General features: G+C 50.5%; 2 protein-coding genes across 2 annotated transcripts in view; one reads left to right on the top strand and one right to left on the bottom strand.

Moving 5' to 3' along the window:
- The window catches only part of LOC132446818 (kelch repeat and BTB domain-containing protein 13), a 2467-nt gene extending 1179 nt beyond the window's left edge, over positions 1–1288 (bottom strand). Inside the window, 5 exon segments of the mRNA XM_060037283.1 lie at positions 5–282; positions 284–451; positions 453–590; positions 592–948; positions 950–1288. Coding sequence (XP_059893266.1) covers positions 5–282; positions 284–451; positions 453–590; positions 592–948; positions 950–1090 — 1082 coding nt within the window. The 5' untranslated portion in view covers positions 1091–1288.
- Positions 1289–2207: 919 nt separating this feature from the next.
- On the top strand, positions 2208–15925 carry afap1l2 (actin filament associated protein 1-like 2). Its single transcript, XM_060037282.1, has 16 exons — positions 2208–2231; positions 5890–6178; positions 6760–6980; positions 7690–7869; positions 8563–8649; positions 8752–8836; positions 9173–9271; positions 9847–10058; positions 10554–10699; positions 10971–11085; positions 11466–11798; positions 12515–12971; positions 13421–13597; positions 14019–14206; positions 14673–14837; positions 15350–15925. Exons 1-16 carry the CDS (start codon positions 2208–2210, stop codon positions 15374–15376), a joined length of 2805 nt encoding a protein of 934 aa, XP_059893265.1. The 3' UTR covers positions 15377–15925.
- The last annotated feature ends 2420 nt before the right edge of the window (positions 15926–18345 follow it).

Here is an 18345-nt window from a genome sequence, read left to right as displayed (position 1 = left end):
CGGCGTCCAGGCGTCGCCCGCCGCCGCGTACTCGTAGATCTCCGTGGTGTCGGGCGGGCGCCAGAAGCACACGAACATCCTGCGGCGGGCGACGGCGCAGGCGGCCGACGCCACGGGCCGGGGCGCGTCGCGGATGGGGCTCCACGTCGCCGTGGCGACGTCGAAGGCCTCCGCCGAAGCGCTGGTTGTCCCTCGGTGCGTCCCGCCCACGGCGTAGAGCCGGCCCTCGTGGCCCAGCAGGGTGAAGTCACACCGGGGCTGGGCGGGCCCCGGGACGGGGGCTCCAGGCGTCGGCCTCCGGGTCGTAGCAGTGGCCCCCGTCCACCGTCTCCTTGCCGTAGCCGCGGACCCCGCCCACGATGTAGAGGCGGTTGTGGAGGACGGCCACGCCGGCCAGCGAGGTGGAGCAGAGGGCGGGCAGGTGGGTCAGGTGCCGCCACCCGCCCCTCCCCCTCCTCGTCCAGGTGCAGGACCACGCGGAAGGCGCCGCTCAGGCTCTCCGTGGTCGGCGTGTGCGTCCCCAGGGCCACGAAGCTGGCCGGGGACAGGGAGCGCGAGTACTCCAGCAGCTCCTCCGGCAGGCCGCTGCCCAGGGGCGTCCTCCCAGAGGTCCTCGCGGGCGTCGCACAGGAAGAGCGCGGCGGCGTGGTAGAGCTCGTGCACGCCGAAGACGCGGGCCGCGCTGTACAGGGCCAGGCAGTTGGCCGAGTCCACCACGTCGCAGAGGTGCCGCGTCAGCGCCTCCGCCTGGAGGAACGCCGCACACTCCACGGCGTCCCACAGCTCTTCCGGGTCGCTCAGGGTCACCGCCTCGCCCCTGCACACCGCCAGCATGATCAGGAAACCCCGAGCGCTCAGGCCGCCCCGGACGTGCAGCTCGTCTCGCCGGCTGTCGGCCATCTCCGAGTGGAAGAGCGCCGTGAAGTAGTCGCTGTGCCTGGCCAGCAGGGCCCCGGTCGGCCGCGATCCAGCAGTCCTCCACCCTCACCCTCAGGGAGCCGGCTGGCTGGTCGTCGCCGTCCCCCGGGGCAGGGCCACCGTCCTGGGCAGGAGGGATTCCGGCGAGGCCCAGGCTTCCACGGGCCTCCATGACCTGTGAACGTCGAATCCGCGCGAGCGAACGATTACGATCACACGTTGAGTGTGTGACAGTGGACGGCCGTCATGGCTGCGGTTTTTACTTCTGATTTCAGAGGTAAATAAGGATTTGAGAAGGTGTGCAGGGCTGCATGCACCCGGGGTCTGGAAATAGACTGGGGGCTATAGATAGCTGCTGGGCCCACACGCCATGGTCTACAGGAAGTATGCAGATACCCGCGGTACAGCCGTGCTCTAAGCTAGCTCAGGGCAAACACTAAAGGGACGCACAGTATTTCCCATTGATTTATTTTTAGCACGGTCAAAGTGTGGTGTATATGTGGATATATGTGTATTGGGATATACATTTCAAATGTACAAATGGAGTTATTTCTATGTTTTTAACTTGCTGTTCTTTGAACTATTGTAATTTGTGGATATCATGTCGGTTTACATGACCTCACACGGAGTCATTCAGCAGACTAGACTTTTATCCAGAGAGACACAGAAATTAGGCTGAGAACAATCCTCGACACATTAAGGGATCAAGGAACCGATCGCAACACAACACGATCCAACTGGGCAGGGGGCACGGAGAGCAGAGGGTACCCACCACCCCCCAGGCCAGGAGAAATCACTGCAACGGTGTTCACATCCACCGTCACAAACACAAGACAAAGGCCACACACAGCGCTGGTCCTCTTTAGGATGGTTAGAGAGAGGAGGGGAGGAGGAGAGAGGAGAGGAAGAGGAGTAGAGAGGAGGTCTGGAGGAGAGAGGAGAGGAAGAGGAGTAGAGAGGAGGTCTGGAGGAGAGAGGAGAGGAAGAGGAGAAGAGAGGAGGTCTGGAGGAGAGAGAGAGGAAGAGGAGTAGAGAGGAGGTCTGGAGGAGAGAGGAGAGGAAGAGAAGGACAAGGAGGAGTTCGGGAGGAGGAGGAGGAAGAGGAGAAGAGAGGAGGTCTGGAGGAGGAGGAGGAGGAGAGATGAGAGGAGGTCTGGAGGAGGAGGAGGAGGAAGAGATGAGAGGAGGTCTGGAGGAGGAGGAGGAGGAAGAGGAGAAGAGAGGAGGTCTGGAGGAGGAGGAGGAGGAAGAGATGAGAGGAGGAGGAGGAGAAGAGAGGGGAAGGGAGGATGATTAAAGAGGAGACCAGTCTGGTAGAGGAGGTGGAGAAGAAAGGAGAAGTGGGGAGGGTCTGGAGGAGGGGGAGAAGAAGAGAGGAGGTCTTGAGGAGGGGGAGGAGAAGAGGTCTCCAGGATCAGAAAACCTCTGCACAGCAAAACTTTGTGTGCCAAGATCCCAACATGTTCACAGATGTTTGTGTGTGTGTGTGTGTGTGTGTGTGGTGTGTGTGTGTGTGTGTGTGTGTGTGTGTGTGTGTGTGTGTGTGTGTGTGTGTGTGTGTGTGTGTGTGTGTGTGTGTGTTGTGTGTGTGTGTGTGTCGTCTGCTGTGGATTCTGCGGGAACGATTGTCCTGTTTCTCTGACTATTCACTAGGGCTTTTCCCTGCTTCTCTGACTTTCACTTCTGCCTCCTTTTCTCCCCTCCTCCCCCCTCCTCCTGCTCCCCCCTCCCCCCCCTCCTCTCCTTCCTCCCCCTCTCCCGCCTCTCTTTTGTGTTATTTATGCACCAATTCCTTGATTCACTCCTGTTATCCAATGTTTTTCTACTAAGAGGAATGTGTGTGTGTGTGTGTGTGTGTGTGTGTGTGTGTGTGTGTGTGTGTGTGTGTGTGTGTGTGTGTGTGTGTGTGTGTGTGTGTGTGTGTGTGTGTGTGTGTGTGTGTGTGTGTGTGTTTAAGTATGAATTTAGGTTAGTTTCCAAACACACACACACCCATACACATAGATACACACACACACACACACACACACACACACACACACACACACACACACACACACACACACACACACACACACACACACACACACACACATACTCACTCCTGTGTTCTCTCTTGGGGTCCGAAGGGCCTCTGGTCCCACCTTGGCCAAAGAACAGAGAGATGGAGGGGGAGGGGGGGGGGGGGGGGGGGGGAGGGGGGACATGGAGACAGAGAGCAACAGAGAGAGAGTGAGGTAAAGAAGGGAACAGACATAGTGTATAGATGAAGAGAGCAACTGAGAGAGACAGAGGTAAAGAAGGGAACAGACATAGTGTATAGATGAAGAGAGCAACTGAGAGAGACAGAGGTAAAGAAGGGAACAGACATAGTGTATAGATGAAGAGAGCAACTGAGAGAGACAGAGGTAAAGAAGGGAACAGACATAGTGTATAGATGAAGAGAGCAACAGAGAGAGTGAGGATGATGAAGGGAAAGAGGGTCCGATGGAGAGACATTAAGGGGGGATGTTTCCATGGCATTCCTGGCTGTTTAATTAATAACAGACCACTGGCTATGGTGCTGGTTTGCCCTGGACTTTGTGTGTGCTCTTTTTTTCTTGTATGCATATGTGTCACTCTGGCTATTGTGCTATTTGTGTGTCCTTTTCATTCCGCACAAACCACACGAGCAAACACACACACACAAACACACAGTGGGCTGCCATTTCCGTTTGTGAGGGTCTGACCTTACTCCCCCTCTCAGGACGACAGAAAGACCCCCTCAGATGTTACCCCCACCTCTATTCACAAGGCTGTTGAAACACTACACAATTCATACACGTTGTGTTTTCAATGTACCCCTCTGACCTTTATCCCCAAATAACCAAGGACAGAGAACATCCTCAGTCGGTGGTTACTGCCTTTTCCCAAACATTGAACTCATCCGGACACATGTAATCCCCTTTGGTCGGAAGTCGTTCCCCTTCTCACCTCCTATTCCAAAACCTCTTACTCACTCCTATTAAAGTAATCCAATGTGGCTTTGAAACAACAACAAACAACACACATCCTCTGGTTACAAGTTCCGTTTCAGTTGAACATCAATAAATAGAGCCTTTCCCAAAAAGGGTTGACGGTTTGGACTTCCAGTGAAAATACGTTGCGTAGCGAAGAACTGTATTTCATCACGGATACCCAAATCCTCCTGTGTAGCAATACAATGTGCTAAAGGCTAAGCTGAGTGCTAAGCTTTGTTTGCACTAGTCACTAGTCACTACTCCTAACTGTTCCCTCATATTTTATCCTCACATGCATTCTCCTTTGAAACCTCTCGATAGAGCGGAAGACAAGATAAACAGACTAAAAAGACGTGTGTGTATGTGTGTGTGTGTGTGTGTGTGTGTGTGTGTGTGTGTGTGTGTGTGTGTGTGTGTGTATGTGTGTGCGCATGTGTGTGTGTGTGTGTGTATGTGTGTATGTGTGTGCGTATGTGTGTGTGTGTGTGTGTGTGTGTGTGTGTGTGTGTGTGTGTATGTGTGTATGTGTGTGTGTGTGTGTGTCATGTCTAGGCGATCACATCATGACATCACAAGCTGTGATAGCTGTGTGTCATCTGCCACGCATTACTGTAAATGTTTTCTCAAGCGAGGTGGATTACAGTTACGAACCAGGGGGGAAAACCTAAATTCGGATTATCTGGAACCCCAGTGTCACTGACAACACTGGAAATGAACTGTCACTGTTTTCTAGAAAAACGAAAGATGAGAGACAGCGGTCTGTTGTGCGTTAGAGCATTTGAGAATCAGTGCGTGTGTGATCAGATTAACACCAGATTGTCGCTAACGCTATAATGGCTCGGCTATCGCAGACCTTTTCTATTATCCTTTTGGTTTGAAGGAAAATACATTAATAATGGGATAAACCTCTCGTGACCTCATACAAAAAGATATTATTTGGGGATTTGTCCTCTGAGCCTTTGAAAACGTACAGAATGCAATGTTCAGTGTACTTCTACCTCTCTGTGATATTCTATTACATTATATATATTATACATAATAATGTGATAGGATATCGTTATATTATATTAAGTACTGATGTACAGTTCTTCTTCACATAAAATATCAAAAAAAGGTCTTGTAGTTACTAGTTATTGACATTATTTGTGCTTTAAATGTATGAATCCAACTCTTTGTATGACATTACGTCATGTTTTTAATGACGCTGGAGTATTTCCCACATAAATCATGAATTGAACATTAAAGAATGATGATAGCCAGGTGGACCAGCAGCTGTTGTTGTCATGGTAAACTGGCTAACTGTAATAGAACGTACGTTTCAGCAAAATCCTAGAGATGACGAATGCTCCGAAGGAATGAAGGGAACACGCCCTCGCATACACACACACACACACACACACACACACACACAGAAAACCGCACCCCCACACCCACACACACCGATGTACTCTCGTTACCACAGACACACACACACACACACACACACACACACACACACACACACACACACACACACACACACACGCACACACACACACACACACACACACACACACACACACACACACACACACACACACACAGAAGCACCCCAGAACGCTCAGAAATATGCGCCCGACCACACACACACAAGTATTGATGCTGAGACAGACGGAGTCTGGCTGAAGGTAAACAGTGGGGCGTTGGGGTGCGGTGGGAGGGTGAGGTCACACAGGATCCCTTACACCAGGAACTCCCTCCTGCTCTTTAACCAATCAGCTGGCCCGCTGCAAACCATCACACCTGTGTCTCCATGTTGTGTTTTGTCTTTGCCCTTCGAATAGACAGACACACACACAGATATATGGATAGCGACAGACAGACAGACAGACAGACAGACAGACAGACAGACAGACAGACAGACAGACAGACAGATAGATAAAGCGCCCTTCTTCTGCTTTATGCAAAGTTTTTCTGATTTGTTGTGTAATAGTTCTATAATATCTCTCCCCTCCCCGCCTCTCTCTCTCTCTCTCTCTCGCTCGCTCTCTCTCTCTCTCTCCCTCTCTCTCTCTCTCTCTCTCTCTCTCTCTCTCTCTCTCTCTCTCTCTCTCTCTCTCTCTCTCTCTCTCTCTCTCTCTCTCTCTCTCTCTCTCTCTCTCTCTCTCAGGGGCTGATTGGCCGGGAGCCCTTCCCCCTGCCCCCCGCCCCTCTCCCCCTCAACCTTGATTGGGGCGAGGGTTACTATGAAGAAGCCCAGCCCTATGAGGAGACCATCAATGGTACACACACACACACACACACACACACACACACACACACACACACACACACACACACACACACACACACACACACACACACACACAAACACACACATCTGTCTCTTGATTTGAGCCAGGGCTCCAGATGGATTTGAGCCCATCGTGTTGACAGCATGCCAGTAACCACGGCAGCCACGCTCAGTTGATTGTCAACAAAGGCAGAGTTAGCGGAGTTCAAGGAAGTAATTCACCCAAAGAAATCAAGAAGCGTCAGCTTTTAAAATCAGCTCAACAGTTGAAAAACCTGAAATGTACTCTTTGGTCCTCAGGCAAAGGCCTTCATCCGATGCCATGTATTGAGATACATAATGATACATAACGATGATGAATAATGCGTGCTCTCTTCATCGTAGTCTAACTGTACACATTATTGTCCATAATATTTTCACTCTCTCTCTCTCTCTCTCTCTCTCTCTCTCTCTATGTCTCTCCCTCCCTCCCTTCCCCTCCCTTCTCTCTCCCGCTCCACCTCCATCTCTCACACCCTCTCCCTCCCTCCGTCCCTCTCCCTGTATGACCTCTGACCCCTGCGCCCCCAGACGAGGGCGACGCGCTGAGCAGCTCCTACGAGTCTTACGACGAGGAGGAGGCGGTCGTCCGCGGCAACGCCCCGTGCCCGTCGGCGCAGCACCAGTGGCCGTCGGCCGAGGCGTCCATCGAGCTGGTGAGGGACGCCCGCATCTGCGCCTTCCTGTGGAGGAAGAAGTGGCTGGGCCAGTGGGCCAAGCAGCTGTGCGTCATCAAGGACTGCCGCCTCCAGGTGAGCCGGGGGTTCCCATTGGACGAGCCGTGACAACGTTTGGGGGGCATTTTGAGATGACCCGGTCACAGTTTGCATTATGGGTCTTTCTGCGGTTAGCATTATGCTACTTTTAAGGTTAGCATTATGCTATCATTATATTTAGCATGATGCTAGTATTATGGTTAGAATTACGGCTGTCATTTTGGTAAGCATAATGCCAGCATTACGGCTAGCATTATGCTTTCATTACATTTTGCATTATGCTAGTATTGTGTGACAGTTGAGTAGCTAAAGGGCCCCACGCCCTGGCTGTCCTACCTCCAGAGTGGCCAGCTGGGCGCTGATAGCCAGGTGGACCAGCGCCCAAGGTGTAGAGGTGATCTGGGATGGGGAGGGGCCACCTATTTATGTTGGGCTTTCCGTTGGTCAGCACCTCAGCTAAATGTATTTTGGGTGTCCGACCACTTCATTTTATTCAATCATTTTAATAAAAATGTATATATAGCTTTTTGAATGTTGATATTTTCCCATCAGAGGGTGCTACGCAACGTAACAAAGTCATACAGAAACCCCTGCTCTTCTTCCTTTGGTCCAACCTACTGAGGTCTGAGGAGGCCTGGAGCCGACCAAGTGCTACCGTTCAAATGGAGATTAGCCCGCTACGCTAACTCCTTCATTGGTGGCTCTGTACTGACCGGTTCACCTCGTATCCGTGTGCCACCTCCAGTGCTACAAGAGCTCCAAGGAGCAGACGCCCCTGCTGGACGTGAGCCTGCTGGGCTGCAGCGTGGTCTACAAGGAGAAGCAGGTGAAGAGGAAGGAGCACAGCCTGAAGATCGTCCCCCTGGGGGGGGAGGCCATCGTCCTGGCCCTGCAGAGCAAGGAGCAGACGGAGCAGTGGCTCAAGGTCAGGGCCGCCCTGCACTGGACTGGAGACACTCAGCGAGACTGGACCGGACCGGACTGAACTGGACTGGACTGGAGACACTCAGTGAGACTGGACCGGACTAACTGGACCGGACTAGACTGGACTGGACTGGACTAGACTGGACTAGACCGGACTGGACTGGACTAGACTAGACTAGACTAGACTGGACTGGACTGGACTGGACTGGACTAGACTGGACTGGACTGGACTGGACTGGACTGGACTGGACTGGACTGGGAGACACTCAGTGAATAGAATAGAGAATAAAGTAACTGATAAAACTAGGTTTGATTAGATACAACGTGACTTGAATAGATTGGACTAGATTGGATAAATAGGACTAGATTATTTAAAAATATATTAAAGTTGTTTATGGGACCAGTTTATATTAAATTAGGTTAGATTATATAAAACTAACCAGAACTAATGTTCGTACATTGATTGAATGGTTTACAATTACAATTACGGCATTTGGCAGACGCTTTTATCCAAAGCGACTTCAATCGGTTAATACACACATTGACACACCAACGGCAGAGTCAACCATGCCATGCAAGACACTTAAAGTTAGGGTTAAGTGTCTTGCTCAGGGACACATCGACGCAGTTACAAGACAACTGCTCTACCTCCTGAGCTAAACCAACCCCAGGTTTGTTGGTGTTTTCTCTACAGGTCATCCAGGAGATAAGTCCCAGACAAACAGAGAACTGTGAAACCCAGCACACCAGCTCAGATACCTCCAGGCTCATCTGCACCAAGGTACCCAGCAGCCACCACCACCACCATCAACAAAACCAGCACCAACAACATCTGCTATCAGTGCGGCGTCATTAAACCGTAATGCCTCATGTCCACCTGTAGGGGGAGATAAGTGAAAGACACTCCGTCGCGTCAGAGAGCGGCAGCAGCACAGACAGCCACGCCGAGACCCCCGACCCCAAAGACGGTAAGCTAACTGCTACCTCTGGTCTCACAAATTCTCCGAACATCGTAACTATTTTTTGTTCTCAGGTATGAATAGTGGTAGGATGTAGAATGAGTATGTTTATTATTGAAGTTGCTTAATTTACACATTTTGATGCGACTGAGATTATAAACCTTAGAATGTGTTGAGGCTGTGTGTTACACGACTAGGAAAGATGATTCTGTATGAATTGTATTAAAAAAAGACTACATTAGAAAAGAAGGATTGTTGATGTCATATAGTATTTAACCTTAGCCTCTACATGTGATTTTATATTAGCTTTATACCACTTTGTTTTTGTTTATTTTTCCGTAACAGTAAAGAAGAAATATGGTGCCGGCCTGAAGTTCAACCTAATGAACATAGGCAAGAAGAAGACATTGCTAGACAGCCCAGAGAAATGTGTCGACACTTCAGGTGAATAAACCCCACTACGAGAAGTTACCCCAGACCGCAATCAGATGAGAGAAAGTACCCATTGTAAAGAAAGGAGTAGTGATTACTGCTCATTGGCAAAAACATTGTAGCAGGTGATGTCATCATCTGTAAGCAACATCTGGTGACAACAAGTGGCCTTCATAGTGATGTCACTTGGCACCAATTTGAGCCAATGTAATTACCCTGCTCCACCAGGGATGGCGCCATCCTCCTGTTTTAATGTCAGTGTTTTCTTCAACTTTTAAATACTCTGGTGCTCAGTCTTGATTCCATGGGAGATTCCTTCCCAAATCAGTGGTGGTAAATTGGCCTTTTTTGACTACAAATAATACATTATAATATATTTACTATTTAGTAATTTCACCGATCCAAAGTGACAGAATTGATTTAGATTTCTTTAAGGCTCAGCTAAGACATCTTGCTGGAGTCATGCAGTCTACAGGTGGCTATTGGGGACCAGAATCAGAGCCTTTTGGGCTGGAAGCCACGCCCCCTCAACCCCTACACCTGCCCTCTGCTACCCTTCCCCCATCGCCCCCTCTCCCCGGCCCCAGGCTACCTCAACGTGCTGGTGAACAGTCAGTGGCGCAGCAGGTGGTGCCTGATCCGGGACGGCCAGCTGTGGTTCTACTCTGACAAGGGGAAGGGGAAGGTGAGCCAGCCGGCCGTGGCCCTGGGGGGCTGCAGCGTGGTGCCCCTCCCCAGCCCGGAGCACCTCTACACCTTCAGGATCGAGCTGGACGGCACCGAGCTGGCCACCCTGGAGGTAGGACCCCCGGGGCGCGGGGGGCCTCTAGCTGCTGAACTCGCGCTTAGCGCAATGCTAACCGTGATGATGGAATAATGATAGTCAAAGAATTAGAGCCCTGGTGCTAACCATGACAGCCAAAATGCTAATCACAATGAAGTCACGGTGATAACTGTAGTGGTAGCATAATGCTCACAAAATAGGGAGCCACCGTGATGATCTTAATGATAGCCATAATGCTAACCAGGGTTAGGGGCTAACCACTCTGTTCGCGTGCCCTCTTCTCTCCCATCCCCTACCCTCTCTTCTCCCTAATCCTTCCCCTCCCTCCCCTCTCCTCCAACCTCTCCCCTCTCCTTCCCTCCTTTCTCTTGCTCTCCCTCATCCCCCCTCCCTCCCCTCCTCCACCCCACTCCTCTCTCCTCTCTCCTCCTCCTCCTCACCCCCTACCCTCTCCTCTCCCCCACCCTCCTCTCTCCCTTCCTCCCCTTCCCCCCCCCCCCCGTCCTCCAGGCTAAGACCTCAGCAGACATGGGCCAGTGGCTGGGCTTCCTGCTGTGCCAGACGGGGACCCGGATGGAGCCTGAGGACCTGACCTACGACTACGTCAACAGCGAGAGGATCTCCACCATCATCAACGCTGCCAAGTCCTCCATGTCGTAAGGCACCCGCCATACTGGGCACTGTGTGTGTGTCTGCGTGTGTGTGTGTGTGTGTGTGTGTGTCTGCGTGTGTGTGTGTGTGTGTGTGTGTGTGTGTGTGTGTGTGTGTGTGTGTGTGTGTGTGTGTGTGTGTGTGTGTGTGTGTGTGTGTGTGCGCGTGCGTGCAGTGTGACACGATGTCATGCAGTCATCTATTTGGCATCCGGGGGAATCCTGTAAATGGAGACACATTTGTGAGTGTGTGTGTGTGTTTGTGTGTGTTTTGTAGCTTAATGCAGAGGAGGTTCTCGGAGCCCAACGCGTACATAGACAGCGGCGTCCTGGGGCCCCAGCTCTCAGACGACCTGTATGACGACGTGGCCTCCATAGGGGCCGAGCCAGAGGTACGCTCACCATAGTAACACACACACACACACACACACACACACACACACACACACACACACACACACACACACACACACACACACACACACACACACACAGGCCGAAACTAAATACAACAAAAAACAAAATGACTGAAAAACAACATCACAACCACACAACATGCAGAAACACAACAGTCAAACAAGAACACAACAACTGCGATCACCGCAACAGCAAAACCACTACAAAATGACAGCAACCAGGCAACCACAAAACAACAAAAACACAAAAAAAAGTGTGTAGGTCCACGTTTCATTGCTCTGTATTGTCATTCATTAATAAGGCCTGCGACTGATTTAGCACATTTGGAATCGTTGATGTGTGACATTTGTTCCAGGAGGGCGAAGGAAGCGAACTTCCTGTCAGTTACGAAGAAGGCTTCCAGGAAGTCACCGCCACCAACACCAACGACCCCCCCTCTCCCGAGATGGTGTCTGCGGGACCTCCTCCTCCTCCTCCTTCTCCACCTCCTCCTCCCATAGAGGAGGCGCCGGTGCCCTCAGACAACCAGGAGTCCGATGATGACGCTGTCGTCTTGGGCCTGACACGGGTGCGTTCGTTCCTCCATACCAGCGGGGGCAAAACACCTCCCCTGAGAGAGGTGGCGTCGTCCCTAGCAACGGCGAGAGAGACGCTTCCGTTGGAGGATTCTACGGCGGCCCAGACGGAGGTAGGGATCAAAGTTAATGCTGCGAAACGTTGGATACGGCCGAGATGTACAGAGTACAACCCCTTCAGAGAGTAGAGTTGCCGCCTTCTGTGTATGTTGACGCAAAGACTAGCCCCTTTTTGTGTTTCTTGGTGTCATTTAGATTTTATGTGAGAAGTTGATCTAAACTAAAGGCACATTGTGCAGCTGTTGATTATTATCCTGAAAATGCTTCTAAAGCTACTTTTCCAAGATTCAATGTCTGTTTATGCAGGACGAGTCTGTCTATGGTACTTCATGCGGTGTGTTTACCGATTTAGCCTGTCAAGTAACTAACCAAGAGTGAATACAGTCAACCGTAAAAAATGTATACACAGTCTGTTTACAACGGTCCTGCACTTAGTAAATGAATGGCTAAACTTTGTGGAAGGTGGAGGTGGAGGTAGTAAACTTGACAAAGCACCTATGTGTGTGACAACGGTCGGCTAAAATTAGCTAGCAGTCTTAACAAACACTGGATTGTGTTCGAAATCGCCTTGTTCTTTAGGATTCGGAAAAACTTGCTCTTTTGTATATCCCCACACCTGTCTGTCCGTCCTGTCTGTGTAAACAGTGTCTACATGTGTTTATTTTTGCCTTTTTATTCTATGGTGTTCTTATTTATTTCCTTGTGCCCGAGATGATTTTCCAGATGTGCCACGGATGATAAAGTCTCCCGTATTTAATCTTAATTCCAGCTGGATCCAAGCAACCATGTGGAGGAAGAGCCCCAACACAGAACCCCAGAGCCCCGGCGCAGAACCCCAGAGCCCCAGCGCAGAACCCCAGAGCCCCAGCGCAGAACCCCAGAGCCCCAGCACACGACCGAGACCCCCGTCCCGGTCTCCGCCGAGGCCAGCCGACCAGAGGGGCTCTCCAGCCCCCTCAGACCCCCGTGCCAGCCGCACCGAAACCCCCCTCCGCCTCCTCCCCAGAGCCAGGGGCCCGCCACCGGGCCTGCTCCTCCCCCTGTCCCCTCCCCTGTGCTGCCGGCCCCCCACTGCACCCTCGGCCCAGGGGCCAGCGTGGCCCACAAGGCCCCTCAGCACGGCCAAGCAGGGGGGCGCTGCTCCCCAGGCCAGCCGCCGCTCAGCCCCCAGCCACCACGCTTCCGGATCCTCTGTGTCGGAGCGGTTTCAAAGACCTTGCCCTCAGGTACGCACACCTGCAGAAGCTGAGGGGGCGGAGCAGCAGGTAGCAGCAGGTCGACTCTGGGAAGCTAGGCTGCTGGTTCATCTGGGGAGGGACAACGTGCCCCTGAGCGATGAGCCTAGTTTATTGATCATGAAGGAAATTCAAGTAAAATAAAGTAGACATAAAAAGAAAGAAGGTAGAGAAAGGACGATGACAGTTAAGAGAAAACCCTCGCCATAGGGGACCATAACTCAAGGGGGCATCGACGTGCCAGGTCGTCCCATGTCACGTTGCTATGGCGCCATCTAGTGTCAATCTTCCACTTTCATGGCATAACTTTTTTATATAACTCTGTTGAAAACGTGACATCATCACAAACGTTTAAAAGAGAGTCCTCCACATTCATATGCATATATTTTATTCCGTGTATATTCCCCGCTCCTTCAAACCGTTCCTGTGTGTCTCTGAAGGCGGTCCCGGAGCGGTCGAGGTAAAACTCGGCAAGAACCGCACGGAGGCGGACGTGAGGCGCTACTCGGAGGAGCGCGACCGCCTGGAGAAGCAGCGGGAGGAGGTGAGGAGCAGCCTGGCCAGCTTCAAGAAGGAGAGGAGGGAGGCCAGGGAGGAGCTCAACGCCTGCCAAGGAGGTACGCACAACCCCCCCCCCCCCCCCCCCCCCCCCCGCTGCGAACTCAAAGCAAAATCTGAAATGAACCGCGGCCACCTGTAGTGACGCTAGTTTAAAGCGCTCGTTTAAAGCAGTTTTCACTAGTGTGAGTACTGCAAAACAAAAACACAGTAATAGCCAAGTACTGTACGTGTTGTTACAGTAGTAGTGTGGTAACTGTAAAATGAAACTATTGTATAAAACAGTAATAGCATGATTTTATCCAACGTGACTAGCAGTTGAATTTCAGATGACATCATTTAAGGAGCAGCACGTTTTCTACGTCTAAAGGAAGACTGCAGACGTTAAAAGCACTAAACACAATGTTTTTATTTTCAAGGTTTCCAGACCTCAGAAACGTACAACTAAAGAGATATTTATTTCCCCTCCAACCCCGTCAGACCCCGGGCGGAAGGCCTCACTGGAGGCCGTCTTGAAACAGAAGGACGAGGCGTGCCGGGAGGAGGAGCATCGGAGGGTGGAGGTGGAGCTGAGGTTGATGGAGGTCAGGGAGAGCCTCAGGAAGGTGGAGGCGGGGCCTTTCACCCTGGGCACCGCACTGGACAGCAGCCACCAGGAGCAGCACACGGTGAGTGGGTCCACAGCCCCAGCTTCACACTCCAAAGGCAGTGTGGTGTCAGGTTGATTCATATCGTCCTCGACGGGATTATTCAAGCAAACGCATCAAACATCAGCCCTCATCAAGGGAGAGACACCGGCAGACAGCATTATAAATCCTTCCTTAATGAATAAAGGATCTGTGTGTACAAAAATGTCACTTCAAATGATTCAACCAAAGCCCTTCTTTGACATTTGTCTGGGGGATTCCTTCAGTTGGAGCCAAAATTAGAAGATGAAATCTAATCCTTTCATTCACTCATACGTAAGAATAACAGATGAAGTTCCCAGCTGAAGAGAGTTTGACCATCGGAAACCAGGCTGAAAGAATCAAAGACCGATAAAACATGCCTGTTTCAGACCAGAAGAGTTTTTCCTTGTCGCTGAAACTCTCGCTCCAAAACTCTTGAATCGCCTCCATTTTGTTTCACCTTTAGAGTAAGGCGTCGTCAGTGATGCCAACGGTAGCCCCGCCCCCTCCACCCTCGACCAATGGGAGCTGTGGAGACCCGGCGTCTCCGGTCAACTCTGCCACAGCGCTGAAGAACCGTCCCACGCCCATGATGTCCACCAGCAAGGTCAACGTCATGCAGAAGGCCAAGGTGGGTTCGGGAGAGTCTAATCATCCCCCAGCTCGCACTCATGGTGGAGCTTTCACTTTTCTTCAACGTAAAGGGGTGGAATCATGCCACCCGCTGTGAGTTTGATTAGTCATTACAAGCCGTGTGAAAATCTGCCTTTCCCTGTTCCCTAGTGACATCACTAGTGGGCGTGTCCACCAAGATGTATGCTGGATAGATCAGTCTACCAGGCTACCCGGTGGACTGTGGCAAATGTTGCTGATCCATCCATCATATACATCTAGGTGGGCACTCCCACTTGTGATGTGAATCAAACCCAGGGAAAGGCAGATTTGTAAATGGCCTGTAATGGCCAATCGCTCTCACACCTGGTGGCATGATATCAGCCCTTTAAGCCTCGGCAATCTTTGTCTGTTATGTTTGTTCTACCATTGCCCATTTTGGCACCCTTTGCTCTCCTAAACATCCCTGGAGGGAGGGGCACGTTTCTCAATGATGGTTCATGTGTACAAAACCTTGACCTTTGTTCGCAGGAATGGGAGAAGAAGTCAACCTCCTAACTGAGGTGCAAGTCCTTCAGCAGGACCCTGAGAGCAGCACAGAGACAGACCTGGCCCCGTGGATTAACCCTGCTTACAAGATAATTGGACCCCAGACCAACCGTCCCTGGAGCTCTGGAGCTCTCAGCCAGCCCCCGCGCCCAGAGACACATGCACCCTGAGACGAAGGTCCAGTCCTCCCCATGAACCCGACAGGACGGTCGCAGTTTTAATCATTTGGTTGTTTTACATAAAGAAATGTGAGAGGTTGATGAGGGTGCATTGTAGCCAGTGTTTTACCATAGAACCCTGCGCACATTGAATGTATTTCAATAATAAGGAAAAAATAAGGACAACCCCCTATAATGTATCGGACCACTGAAAGGAAGTCCCCAAACCCTAACGTGTTCTGGAGCAGCCCCTGCCCAATCAGTTCAGTGACTTTAGCTTGGTTCACATTGTACTGTGGCCGAGATGTAAATATATCTACTCCCTTATTGTTCAATCGTTTGTCTTGTATTGCTAGCTAAACATGCACTTTTTATTCCAATAAATACATATTACTGATGATTCTGGGCGTGATACTTTCTGACTATATAGGTATGTTTTTTTAACTGGAGAAATTGCCGAAAGTATTGACATTTTTCCGTAAGCAAGTCTTCCAAACCACTCACTCAAGACGCAAACTGGCAGAGCCTTCAGGGACAACTGAAATGACCTGTCGAGAGAACGAACGCAACCATCTCCTCGTAAAATATTATATAGACATTTTTGTAGGCTAAGCCATACTTATCATACTTTTCTCACCTTTAAAGATCCCATGGAATGAAAATCTCATTTTTGAGGTTTTCTAACATTAATATGAGACATAGCATAGTACCTATGCTCCACCAGTAGCTAGAAATTTCGTTGGGTGTAAAAAACGAGCACTAAGCATTCTGCTCCGCCTTTGAAAAAACGAAGCTCAGACGCGCCGTTTTGGGATTTTCCCCGTATGTCGTCATAAGGGGAGATGCCATCTCCCCTTTCTCTGCCTTGCCAGTCCAGAGAATTTGGCCCGCCAATGAGACAATGAGCTACGGCCGTGCGAACGCCACATGTGTGTGTGTGTGTGATCACACACACTGTAACGCAACTGTTGTACACTTCTTTGTTATTTGGATAACCGTTCTGCTGTTGGTGTTATTGCACATAACACTTCGGTTCGCTGACGTCTCGGGCATTTCCACAACGAAACTGTAGTTGGAGTTATCTCAGCCATGGTTGAGAAGGAATTGGGGGAAAGGAACTTTGGCTTTGACTCCCTGAAGTACATGAACCGCGACATGGAGTAGAAAGGGATTGTTGCCCGCGATTGTCTCCCCCCGGAGCACTGCACCGCTGCCCGCTGCGAGGCACCGCCACCACAAAGCACCCCCGCCCGGCAGCCGGCAGCGGGCAGCCGGCAGCGTGCGGTTCAGTCTACTTCAGAATGATGTTGAAGTGGAAGAACCAGAGCCGTCGGAGAACCCGACGCAGTGATTCATAATGTCATCTGGAGGCGCACACAGCTTTTGGCCATGATAGTATTATATGATATAGATATCTATGTATTATATGATACTATTTAGATATAGAGCTCCAGGGGCCTCATTACAGAAAAAATCCTAACTTCTCATCCTAACTTAAGTTAGGGACTCAAAGATAGGAAAAATCCTAATTTCCTATTACAGAAGCAGTCCCTAACCTGTTGGCCGTTTCCTATCTTATCTTTGTGCTCCTATTTTATCTTAACTTAGGTAATCCTAACTGCTCTGTAAATCAGATTTTCGATCTCCAATCGTCAGTTTCTGCACTCAGAATGTGCATGTGATTGATAGAAAAAAGTTACTTTTAACATTAACAGAGACTGTTGATAAAGGATCTTTGTTAATAGTTGCACTAGTACGACGTCATGGCAGGTATTGATACAGGGAACAAGAAGAGGAGTTATAAAGTAGTAAAGTAATTTTTCCACCAAATTCAAAATGTAATGTCTTTGCAGGCGATAAAAGGAAACTAAAATATGGTCAGGAAAATTTAAGAAATCATTACGCGGCCTCGGTAGCCTTTCAGACATCACGTTTCTGTTGTGTTGATCCTCGTCTTCGGTGTCAAGCAGACCTACTAGCAGTGCTGCTGCCATTTTTTTCAGTTATTGACAGTTATTTTGAATTTAGGACAGGGTGTATGGCCACCTAACTTAGGGATCCTAACTTAAGAAATTCATAACTCTTTGTTATTTGGATAACTTTTCTGCTGTTGGTGTTATGGCGCATAACACGTAGGACTCTCGTCTCTGGTATTTCTACAACGAGACTCGTAGTGGGGATTGTCTCAGCCATGGTTAAGAAGGAATTAGGGGAAAGGAACTTTGGCTTTGACCCCCTGAAGTACATGAACCACGACATGGAGGAGAAAGGGATTGTTGCCCACAAATGTCTCCCAATTGAGCCCCGCTTCCCGCTGCCTGCTGCCGGGGGACCACCGCCTCGGCGTTGCCCACTGCCCGCTGCAGGAGGCGGTGGTCCCCCGGCAGCAAGGCTCTGGCGGGAGACATGCGGTCAACAATCGCAGGCAACAATCCCCTTCTCCACCATGTCGTGGTTCAGTCTACTTCAGATTGATGTGGACGTGGAAGAACCAGAGACGTCGGAGAACCCAACACAGTTGTTTGAGATTCATAATATCTTCTTGAGGCGCACGCAGCTTTTGGCCGTGATAATATGTATTATTTGATATAGATAACTATGTATAATATGATATTATTTAGATATACACCTCCAAGACTCCCGCCGGAGCACCCGGAATGTTCTAGAATATTTACAGAACACGGCCAAAAGCTGTGTTCGCCTCGCCATTGCGGTACATCCACTATAAACAGAGCGCATGGTACTGTGGCCGCAAGCTGCTCAGGGCCACACCCCCACCCTCCTCCTTGACTCGCCTCTCTCCTCCTCATTTGCATTAAA

This window comes from Gadus macrocephalus, chromosome 18 (assembly GCF_031168955.1).
Source record: "Gadus macrocephalus chromosome 18, ASM3116895v1".
NCBI classification, from domain to species: Eukaryota; Metazoa; Chordata; class Actinopteri; order Gadiformes; family Gadidae; genus Gadus; species Gadus macrocephalus.
This window is presented reverse-complemented; position numbering and strand designations above follow the sequence as displayed.